This window comes from Idiotropiscis lumnitzeri, chromosome 19 (assembly GCF_059441095.1).
Source record: "Idiotropiscis lumnitzeri isolate Australia: NSW breed Sydney's pygmy pipehorse chromosome 19, RoL_Ilum_1.0, whole genome shotgun sequence".
NCBI classification, from domain to species: domain Eukaryota; kingdom Metazoa; phylum Chordata; class Actinopteri; order Syngnathiformes; family Syngnathidae; genus Idiotropiscis; species Idiotropiscis lumnitzeri.
In genome coordinates, this window is record NC_142409.1 from 3,130,157 (window position 1) to 3,142,612 (window position 12,456).

Consider the following 12,456-nt stretch of genomic DNA (forward strand, 5'->3'; position numbering starts at 1 on the left):
TACAGGGAGAGGAGGAGCGCATAATCAGAAGCAATGAAAAAAATATGTTTCACTTAATTAGAAATCCTTGTTTGACTTATCGTTCGGCTGCTTATTTTTACAACGTGAGCGCGGTTCTCATGTGCAGGCGAGCGTGAGGAGTCAATGCAAAATGTCACAAGTGGAGTCAGCAAAATGCAACATAATTACAAGCTGAAGCTAAATGATACTTTGTAATTAATGATCTGCCTCAGAAAATGAATGCAAAGAAAAGCACAAATAAAATTAGACCGTGTTTTGTTTTAAATATTTACGTAATATGTGATAATTATTTTGCAAATTGAGATGAAACATTCAAACAGAAAATCACATTGGCGCCTTTAGCTCGTTTTCTGAAGAGGAGTAAACACTGATAAATTGGATGAATTTGACTATCCAGCCCGTCTCCACCCTTCCAATCAAGGTCAGCAAATGTCTTTAAAACATTATCCTGAGTCATAATCCTATTGAGAGAGGTGTCCTGAAATTTTTATTTTTTTCCTATCCGAACTGCCCACAAAACAGACAATCGTAAATCTTTCACGTTCAATACGATTTTAAATAGGATTCCCAAGTGTGTGGCCAAGTCTCACACTCCCGGATTGTAACGTGAAATGGAAGAACAGCACAAGCTCAAACTATTGTCGGCCACAAATAGAGGAATTTGGTTGTGTTCAGGTTTTTCTAAAATGTGGCTCCCAAGTCATTTACAACAATCAAAATGAAATGGAAAAGAATTTGCAATCACAATGTAGCTACAAATTAAGCGAACAGTCAGCTGTGAATGGATTTTATTTTGTTTGTACAGTTTGGGTAATCGTGATGCAATTTCTCAATTTGCAAGTGGCGCTCACTGCTGAAGTATTAAATCCTCCAGACGACTGCACAAGAATTTAACTGCTTTCTGACCTAGTCTCCCAACTATAGCACATGGTTACTAGAGAGATCGGAGTAGAAAATTGAGCAGCCAAAGAAAGTCGCAGCGAAAAGTTGTCTGTGATAGGCTACAATGCTGTATATGGTCTATAATGGTGGAAAAAGAAATGACTGATTTCTTTTTTTTAAATATTATTGCTGCGTACTTTATATATATTTTTTCCTGCATGGATTTTTTTTTTATATTTATTTCATTTTAGTTTTTATTATTTTAATGTAAAAATACTGTAGGTGCTGCCCTTGTTAACTTTACTTATGTACGTATGTTGTTTATTATAGTCCATCAGAACTCTGTTGGTCCGTTTCTCATACACTTATTTGTCAGTCAATTGAACTGGTAGCTTCCTGCAGTTGGATTCCCTTATATATAATAATATATATATATATATATATATATATATATATATATATAATATTAACTCAGTTAAATCTTTTACAGTTTGATTTACTTCAAAAATAATTGGCATACTTTACAAATGTTGCGCCATATTAGCTGAACATCTTTAGCACGCCTCAGAACAAAACATTGTGTTCAAGTTACCACTGGGCCTTGCAAACCAACACTGCTGGAGTGTGGCGCTTGTGAGAAATGTTTCGAAGAAAAATGGCTGAAAATATGTCTCCATTTCGATCGTATTCAAGAATCCAAGAAAGCTATTAGAACAGTCTTTGAGTTAAATATACTTCATATTGGGTGATTTTGCATCAATTCCAAAATATTATTCAAGTAAATATCTGTTACAAACGTTGCAAAAAAATTGTAGTTGAAAAATGTGATTAATCGTGATTAATCATGGAATTTTTTGTGATTAATTAGTTAAAAAATTAATCACTTGAGAGCACTAATATATATATTTATACCCCTGTTACAGTATCTCATCTGTGCCCCCGATTAGTGATATACAGCATCCTTATACTCTGGCATCATATGTGACAGCATCAAACTAATTGCCTGTCAGAGCAGTTTTTGTAAAAGCACACATTTATTTGCTCAATAGATTAGTCCATGTGTATCTGTATTGCAAAAAGCAGTAACAATCCAAATTGAAACTCTTGCTAAAACACTTGTCTGTTGACTTGAATTATTATGATTTCATATTATTATTTGCTCAAGATGTTTGTCAGAGTAGGAAATGAGTGACTGCAGATTGTGCGTTTTACCGGGGGAAAGCAGAGCGAAGTGTCAGCTTTGGACGAACCACACGTACAAAGAACATACATGAGCAAATCACATGCAATCACTCGTACGCTCACGTATATCGCTCTTGTCACTTGCCCTCTTGTATGAAACTCCCTCCCCTCGCCTCTCTATCTGTGGCAAGCACATTCATGTGACCCAGAGCACCAATGGGATCACACTCAGCACTGACTGACAGCCACATCACAGTAGATTAACCAATCATTTGGCAAATTTAGCCTGTCGAGAACCTGACAGCTCCCATTTCCGTAAACAAGGAAGAAGGAGGATTGTGTGAATATATGTATGTGGGTGACTGTAAGATATGAAGTGCTTTGCTTCTAAGCTGACAGCACCAGAGCACGTCTGGACGCAGAAATCCCTGACATGTGTGCCCGGCCAGTGCTAGCCATGGGGGCCTCCTCTGTCTTTCTCTCATGCACACAAATATTCCTGCCCCTTCGGCACAGGAAAGCGCCCCAGAGGTGACCAGCATTGCCATCCGCCCACTTCTCCGAGCAACATTACATCAGAATTGATTGACCTTTGCACTGCCTTGTGATTTAAAGTTGCAGCGTGCACAGGACTGATAGGCTGCGACTCGCCGTTGTTTAATTTTAGTTGTGACCCCATCGAGTTTCTTTGAGATGCATTTTTACACACCAGATGGATTCCTGATGTGACGACATTACCCCTTTTCTACTAAACTTACATATGAGCACGAAAACAGACGGCGAGGAAGAGAACAGCAGAGACGGAGCCCTATAACTGGCTCGGTGGGGGGAAACGTGTGAAGAGGAACGTTGGTCCCCAACGAGCCGAGCTAACTTGGGGAAATTAGGTCAATGTGTTCTCTTTGACTCCACAAAAAGAACATGCTGTGTATGTGTGTGCATGCGGCTGTTGCACCAACACCATCAGAATGTGTTGCAATACCGCCAAAGTCTGAGTTTGCATGTTTGTGTGACTAAATGGTTTTGGGTTCGACCAAATATTTCAGAGAAAAAAAAAATGTCGGGTTAAAGGCATCATCATGCAAGACTTTGGTTTTGATCATCTAAATGACACAACAAGTGTGCCTTGTTTTTTCATTGGCTTTGTGTGTGTGTGTGTGGGATACAATCAGGGTAACAATGGCCAAAAGACAAAAACGTGACAATAACCCTAGAACTAAAATAAACCTTAATGAAACACAGCAGCTGGTTACGCAACAAGCAATGCAGTACAGGATTTGCAAACAATATCAATAAATCGGCACTCGTGATAGAGTCATCACTTATGCAAGGGTCAAAATAAAATAAAAGATTATGCATTGAAATACGCAAATTCGTATCTTGCGCCACACCAAAACATGATGAATAACAACACTGACTTCAATGACTTTCAATCACAGATTCTGAAGTTTTTCCAACCAATGAACCACTGAGACAATCCAAAAAAGCGTCACTGGGCTGGACATGCTAACGTCACAAATGCTCGAGTTGTTGAGGCAACAAGCTTTGGCTGGCTAGCTGGTGCCGCTCGACATGTTGCAGAGTCGCTATTAAGTCAATAATCATCGCCTCCATGGTGGCCAAGGAAATACAGTTGTGACAAGTATCGCCCTCATGAAAGCATCATGAAGGTTGGGGTCATGCCAATAGATGAGTGTTTAACACCACAATTAAGTCCTTGTGTGATGAAGTATACTTTTCCAAGGATTTTGACTGGAACTAGAGCTGCCCGATTATGAAAAAAAAAAACAATTAATCATGATTATTTTAGTAATGATTTATCACAATTATTTTTTGGGGGCGAACGTATATATATAATATAATAATATATAATATATATAATACATACAAGAAAAATCTAATTATTTGAAGTATTATAATATTAGTTCCTTTTGGATTGGATTGCTTATAAAACTAACTTAGTAAAGGTGCAAATGTGTAAATTTGAGTATGGCTTCCTTGTATAAGCATTGGAGTTTATGTGCGATACACTTGTAAATTGCCAATTATAATGGTAACATTTAAATAACCAATTTTAATAAAACACTCAAATTTTGAAAAGTATACTAACTGTAGTATTGTAGTATTCAACATTCTTTAAATGGGTCCTATTTGAAAAATTATATAAAACTGTAGATAATAATTGTTTTTTACGATGATGCCAATTGTGTAATTGGTGAGTCTAATAATCATAATAATAATTAAATTTTGATGAATTAACAAGCTGGAACTGTCTCAAAGAGGTGCATATCCAACTCTGAACAGCTAAATCGCAACGCAAATTTATAAGTGTCTGGACTCAGGAGACAAAATCAAACATACGCGCTAAACACAACCGGAAACCAGAAATACACTTTTGGAATTCAACATTTGCGGAGAAAAACTTAAATTTTACTTTATGACTCTGTGACAATGCACTCTTTCTTTCACACCCTCTCTCTCTCTCTCTCGTTCTCTCTCTCTCTCCCAATGCCCCCCAATCAGGGTAAGACATACATATACTGTAATTGATATGAGAATTAGGGGCAATATTTCAATGTAATTAGAATCTTCATAATTGAACTAATTAGATCTAATTGCTTGTGTGAGAATTACTTTGATTAAAACAGGATTCTCACCTACAACCAGTCTTAGTAGGTATGGCAGGAGCAGTAGTATTAGTAGTGGTGCAAGGAATATTTCATCAAGATGTGAATGTTAATTTCCAGTGGTTGTGAATAGTTGACTTAAACAACAGATTACTTTTACTTTGATTATATCAAGTTCATTTTATTTCCTGGAATTCTTTTACTTGTTTCAGCCAATTTTTGTCTTATGTTGTTTCATGGAAATATATGGATTGAATTTTGAATGTGAAATTCCTTCTTTAGCAGCTAAGCGATGTTATCAATCCATTAGCTCCTTAACTGCCCCATTGGGATAATGTTTTCTGAATTTGAATTAAGAAGTGGATGGAGGGGAAAAAAGGATGAAGATCATTAAAATGACTTCTAATCGCCCTGATACAGTTTTGATACAAAAGAGAGTCCAGCATTGCAACATCTGCACATAGGAGGATTAACAAAGTTAAGTGCTACAAGGTCACCAAATTAGTTTGCATGCATGTTCAAGCACATAGCAGGAATGTCGGATCGTCCACGCACAAGAAAGGAGAAATTATTATGGCTCCTCTTTGCTCCATTTATTTCTTCAGAAATAACCTGTAATTACCAATACAAGTTTCTAATTGTGCATTATTGAGCCTCCTGGAGGGCCTTCATCGAGTCCAAATACCTGAGGAAGAGGAGGAGTTGATTTAATTTCAATGCAACTGACATCACTGCAACGATTAATTCCTGCAACCTGTCACTTGTCATACGCTTGACAGACAGTCCGTGTATTCCCCCCTCAAGTTGTTACGGACGTTGACGTTGCACCTGCAGCCTAAAATATTACAACTATGTGCTGGGCGTTTGTTTTAGTTTAGAGCATACTGTAACACTGAGCGTCTTCAGACAAAGCCATGTCTCTCCTGTTTGTTTTTTGCTTCAAAGTGCAATCAGATTCCGTTTTAGTGACCGCACCGTGTGATTCATCTCAATATCCCGAATCAATTCCAAAGTTTGGAAATGTCGGCTTAATAATGCATGAATATTTGGACACCCTATAAAAATCTTAATGAGCTCCCTCTCGAGTGGCTCAATAGATGGCAGTAATATCCCTCAATCACTCGAAGCGTGATTCTCACACGACATGGCATGTGCACGCGTGCTGTACATGCACAGGTTTACAGACAATCCTCATGCAAGCAGATGCAGCAGAAGAAAAGAAAATATGGATGTTGCATCATGTTATTATTATGCAAGAAAGATAAAAAAAATAAAATAAAAGAATCATAAATAAACAGTCCCTCCCTCCCCGCATCTCTTCGAGTCCTCAGGTAATGTGGAGAAGCCTTGGCAAAGTCAAACATCACAGCGGGAGGGATGCGTGAGGCAATGACTTTGAGCTTGCGGTGTCTTTTATATCCCTGCGAATGGCAACAGCAGCACTGTGTCTTTCTAATGTTCTGATTAGGTGAGGTCATAAAACAGCCTTTAGCTCAAAGATGGTGTAATTCGTTCTCCTGTGAAGATGAAATCAATAGCAACACTCGGAGCCAGGCCTCCATCCCGGTGCAATCCTCCTCAAGAACCGAATGAAAGAAATGTCTTTTGCACAACTCTGCAACTGCTCAGAGCTCTTAAAAAAATAAAAGCAACAACAGCTATATGAATAATTGTGAAAAGCGTTTCATTGTATTTCTTTGTGTGTGCAAGCCGTGCCCATATGCGCGTTTATTGTGTGAGTTTATGGATATCCGTTCCCTCGCCAGACTGTGTCGTCATTTGTTGGCAGGACACGCTTTTAATCATTTGAATTCCTTCAGTATGTTCACAAGATGTCAGCGAGTAGTCTCTGATCTTGTTTAATATGTGACCAGCAGCTACAAATTACTAACTCGCACAAATGAGGAAACGAGGATACGACTTTGAATTCTCCAGGGTTGGCGTCGTCACGTAACTCCCACTCGCCCTACAGTAGTGTAGCGCCTCCCCTTAATTTAGTTGCCGTTCAAAGAAAATAATAAAAAAAATACCTGTGTACTGTACTTTGTTGTTAAAATAGGACATTTTGCTTTTAGCTTCTTTTGATGCACCGTACAGTTTCTAAGTCTGAAGTCTTTGTTTGTTTTTCACGCATTCCCTTTTTCTCATTAAAATCAAACGCCGAGAGCTATGATGAAAAGGAAAACCTCAGTCACTTAATTTTGACGTTAAAATGGGCCCGGCAAACATCGATCGTAGCCCAAAATTTAAGATGAGAGCAGCTAGGATTGGTAATACGAGAATGTCTGAGGCTAAACTAATATGGAGTCTACATTCATTTATATGCAAAACGACTGAAATGTTTTGAAGGAAAAGGGGGCACTGTTACCTTTGGTTTGAAAGAGTAACACAAACCTAAACAGAGTTATGATGAGTATGGCGAGGCAAAATGGATGGTTTTGTTTGACAGACATTTTTGTAACTGCACAAAAATATGGACAAAAATATTAAGACACCTGGTAAGCTAATAGAGATTATAGCAGGTATATTTTTTTTTGCAGAAAAACTTGAATTTAGTGTCTGTGCCCAGTCATCGGTGAGAGAGAGAAACAAGTACCACCTAGAAAAAATACTAAGCATTCCAAGTAGCAACATTAAATAGAATAGAATAGAATAGAAATCCCTTTATTGTCATTGTACTCAAGTGTGCAACGAGATTAGTAGCGTAGAACGTCTAAATATTCCTCAAAACATTTTTGCAAGCTGCTTTAACTTCTACTAATTGGTAAAAAAAATGCTTGCAATTTCTCAGTGTTTTTAAAAGCGCAGACATTGATGAAATCAATGCACAGAATTTGTGTTTGGTGGGCCTCATAAAATGATAAGGTGGGCTGGCCTTGGCCCTCGGTGCTTGAGTTCGACACCTGTGCACTATTGGTGAGCACGAGTGCTACTAGTGATACGAGTAGCACGCTTTTTCACGATTCTAGTTCATCGAAAGGTGTTTGATGGGATTGAGTTAAGGGTAAGGTTGTTGATTAGTCTATCTATTATGCCATCGATTAATCGAATAATCGGATACAAATACACAATGGGCAAAACAATGTTTTTCCAAAGTAACAGCAGAGGTTTGGAAAAGTGTTATTTTGATTAAACATAAATTATATATTAAGCCGGCTTTCATGAAGTACTACTGAAATGTATGAATATTTAATTTTGAGAAGTTCAATTCTGAGAATTTTGATGATTTTCATTGAAACGTCTCAGCGATTAATCGACTCTCAAAATAGTTGTTGATTAATTTGATGATTGAATAATCTCGATTTAGGTCTCAAAACCAAACCCAGAATTAATAACTTTTTGACTTTGTTTTTTGCATTGTGGCACACCAAAAAAAGTTCTTGTCCAAACAAGTCCACAACGGTTGATGCATACAATTCGAATGTCCTCATAAAATGAAGATTTAAAATTCAACGCCACCCCTTGATCAATCGTATTTCAATGATTTTGTCCATAAGGTGTTTTTGATATTTTACAATGAGACTTACAAGAGGGAGAATGTGTACTCCTCCATCTCCTCCATGGAGAGGTTCTGCACCGAAGGCTGCATCTTGTGCTTGCCTGCGCTGCCGCCGCTCACGCTGGGGCCGCGGCTATTTGTCTTCTTGATTGGCTTCTTCTGTGAGGAGCAGCAATTGGGGAGAACACATGCAGACGTCATTTGTAAGCAAAGCAGGAAGCAGGCCTCTGAATTTATCTCGGGGGACGCACGCGGTGACAGTGACAGCGTGCGTGACGCTTTTGGAGCATCTCAAACGCTGTGCGATTGACACGAGACGAGAGCGATGGCGAAATCGCATATGGCACGCCATCATTCAAGTGGAGTTTGTTTGGGAAATGTGTGCACAGTGACGGCGGTGTTAAATATATGATATCTAAGAACCGACACTTCCTCTCTCCCACCCCCCCTCATACAAGTCGTTTACTGTCATCATCATAAACACAGTCAAATGGAGTTAGGAAGTGGGGCTTTAAATATTTCACCAAGGTACTTGGGAGCAGATATTATTTGTTAAGCCGCCAACATGTTAACGGCTTGCTTTCCCGGCCCTGTCAGCCCTGCGTTGCCCTTGGGTGGGCTTAGTGCCTTTCTGCTTGAAGTTGTGAAATACTCATACTGATGTATGCTAATGAGCTCCACGGTTGCAACCTCTCTCTGTTTCCTTCTTTTCAACCTGCTCCTCTCCTCCATCTCCCTCGTTCGCCGTCTCTCCAGAGACAAACCAAGGCCCAGGAAGTAGTAAATGATCAGGGCCCAATAAAAGCTCCATTCGTTTTCATAGGGCAATCTTTGCCAAGAAAGCTTGGATTCCAGAGTGATGATCACAATAAAAAGGTGGAAAGAAGTGGGAAAGAAAGCGGAGAGTAAGAGAGAGGGAAAAAAATGCAGTGGGTATATGAAGCACAATGTTCTCTGGCGTCTGCCCGCAATAAATTTAATGCAATACCTTAAAAGCAGATCTCGTATAGAGCTGGATTCCTGCCCTGTGGGCAAAGTGGTCGCCTGGAGAAAATTCATTTTAATTAGGCCTGCACTGCAGGTTGAATGGTTGAAATTTGATCCCTAGTGCTTCCAGGCTGGGGCAGGTTGGAGATCACTCCACTTAATCATTAGACAACTGGGTTCCACACCACAACATTTGACAGAGTTAGCAAGGTTTTAAAGACCAGGAGGGAGGGGGCGGGTGGGGGGGGCACAGTCTATTGAGGCTACGGGAAACTAAAACCTCATAACAACAAATTCATTTATTGAACAGGATACCACAGATTAATGCCAGACTGTGAGGCCATGTTTAGCTGAGCAGAGGGTGGATAAAGACTTGCAGGGATGTTTCGGGAGTGTTGCTCATCGGTTTCTAACAGCTTTAATGGAAATGTCATCAAACGGCCGCACCAAAAGCAAGCCATTGCGCAACACAAAGTGCGGTGGTTAACATGCAGACTTTGATTCATTTCGCTTAAGACCTCCGTAGCACAAAGCAAAAGCGCTTTGAGAGTTTTCTAGCGGCTACGAGAGAAAAGGGAGAGGTCTCCCTGGCTTTGCCGATTTCACTGAATTGAGCTCGTCATGCAGAGCAAAAATGGCTTTGAAGACTCCGGAATACCTGTTAGCGTGAAATGCTTTTTGACAAATCACAGATAATAGGCTGGGGACGACCGTGTGTATATGTACACGTGTGTGTGCCTGTGTTTGGGTCTGCCGGGTGAAGCAAGAGGTGGGAAGGGCACAGCAGGGAAAAGCGGAGAAGGATGCTCATTTGAAGGGTAGAAGCACTTTGCTTTAAAAATCACTCTTACCTTGAAGTGGAGCCCACCTTCTTCCTTCTCCCTGGGAGGATGACTCTTTGCTACCACATTGCCTGAAATGTCTCCTGGACAAGGATCCTTACCTGAAATCCCCCCCAAAAAAACAATGTTACTGTCAAACCAAATTCAATGTCTACTTTCAAGATTGACAGCATATACTAACAAAGTCCGACGAACTATTACGAGTGCCGTTGTTAAAATTCTTAAATAATTCAGCAAAGTTATACATTCCAGATAATCGGAGATTAACAATATTTTCATAATGGCCTCACATTAAAATGACCGTTTGATGGTTACGTTTAGTCAGGGTATTTAAAGTGCCACAGGAGTAAAAATGTTGCGGTAAACATTTTAGGCAGTCAAAATGTGAGGCTGCATAGAATTTGAAATATGACCACTTTTTAATATATGTAATACCAAATTATAAGTCATAATAAAAAAGGAATTAAAAAATGTTTTCTACTTGTCTTTCCTTTGGAAAATTACTTTTTGAAGTGTCCCCCCCCATCTATTTTTTCTGTAATTTGAATGGTAAGCCACCAGATGTGTGTCTCATGCTTGAAGAGTCAGAGATCTGCATTATTTAGCATATTAACATTCACGGAATTTTAAAACGGGGTTCCTGCATTGCCTGAAGGTTGTAATTAAGTAAACCTTAGCTTTCTACAGGCAAATTCTCGCGATGTAAAAGTTAGCATCGACTTGAACATGGCCACTTTTCTTTCTGCAGAATTAAACATATCAGTGCAAAAATAAAAAAACAAAAGTATGGCAACAAAAGTCAATTCCTTAGGTCAAATGGCAGGAAGGCTTCATGTGATGATTTTAAGGAGTCTGAAATCTCATTTCATCCCAACACACACACACACACACCTCCACAATGCCCCACAAGATGGTGCTGTTTTTTTTTTTTTCGGGTGTGTAAGGTTTCTAATTAACACAGAGCAGTGATTCGTATTACCTTAAAGGTCATACTGCTGATTTTAAAATGATTTCCTGACTTCCTGTTCCCAATAGCTTTCTGTTTAGATGCACACTGTTTGATTGACAAAAGTCAAAGAAAAGTCTCGGAAAAATGCAGTATTCCAGAAATCGAATTAGTTGTCACCCCCCCTCCCCCATTTTCATATAATTAATTCAGATGGACATTAAGCATAATGAGAGAATGTTTTTCTGCTCGACAGCTACTGTTTAGCCCACCGTGAATTTTGATGCACTTGCGCACAGTAATTCTGTGAAGCCTCGCCGGCTAACACGCACGACTCAAGCGGAGGCAGCGTGGACAGCTGAGGGCTATGTCCGTGAACTCGGAGCACTAGAGCAGCCACAACGCCAGCCTCTCCAGGCACTCAAGGCCGGCAACAAATCCCCTATGCCACCAGACCTGCGTATACATCCACACACGCACACACATACTGACGATCATTAATATTATTCGACGCGGACTTTCAGCACTTTCCAGAGTGGAAATACGAATGAGTGTACCTCGCTCCCAAACACGCCAAGGAGACAGAAAAAGGCCCGAGGTCCGTTCCACTGTTGAGACCCCCTCAGTATGTCAGCGCTGACCGGCGAAATGGTCGTTTGCTGCTCACCTGGGCCCCTAATTGGCTGATGACTGGTCCAAAGTTCCAGAGGGAATGTAGGATCAGGTACATACCCTTGAGCCTGTGTCGGGTTGTTATTGTGATTCTACGAGGACTCTGACCCTACGGCTAAATCTGAGAATTTCAAGAATAAAAAGTGACCATTGTAAGTTACATTTCTCATAGAACGGTGACTGACTCGGCTGCTTTTGCACTTGCGCTTTGTGCCCACTACTATTTTAATACATCACTGCAAGACACAATGATGTAAAAAATACGAATGAATCTAATGCAGATTTGGAGAGTGAATGAAAAAAAAAATGGAATTTTCTTTGTTCGTCCGTCCATATTTCTGGACACCTGCTGGTCTAAGGAGGATTATGCAAAACAATGGTAAATTCTGAAAATAAAATCATTTTGCTGGAGTCTGACTTGGGCAATGAAAGATGTTAGTATTTGTATCCTGTGAAATAGTTTCATTGTGAGGCAGCACAGGAGTCTTCTTCACACTTCTGAGGTTCATTTAAATATCGGTTCTTGCCTTCTATGTTATCCCAGAGCTTGTTGTTGTTTTTTTTTTTATTTTTGGCTTCCTCCCACTTTCCAAAAATATTCATCTTAGGTTAAAATAGGATTTTCCATTGTCTGAAGATTTGAATGTGAATGGTTGTTCGTCGAACCATGCCATGTATTTGACTTTCAACTCATCTAATGTGGACCTCACTTGAAAATAAATCCACGTGCCACACCTCCACAAAGTTTTATGCAAATTTATTTATGAATGAACAAATATTTGGAAGTGAACATACATA

General features: G+C 39.6%; 1 protein-coding gene across 1 annotated transcript in view; it reads right to left on the reverse strand.

Moving 5' to 3' along the window:
• The window catches only part of ofcc1 (orofacial cleft 1 candidate 1), a 91,603-nt gene that overhangs the window by 40,684 nt on the left and 38,463 nt on the right, over positions 1-12,456 (reverse strand). Inside the window, exons 15-16 of the mRNA XM_088283566.1 lie at positions 10,050-10,141; positions 8,240-8,370 (exon numbers count right to left, since the gene is read on the reverse strand). Of these exons, the coding sequence (XP_088139692.1) occupies positions 8,240-8,370; positions 10,050-10,141 (223 nt within the window). The remainder of the gene's footprint in view (positions 1-8,239; positions 8,371-10,049; positions 10,142-12,456) is intronic.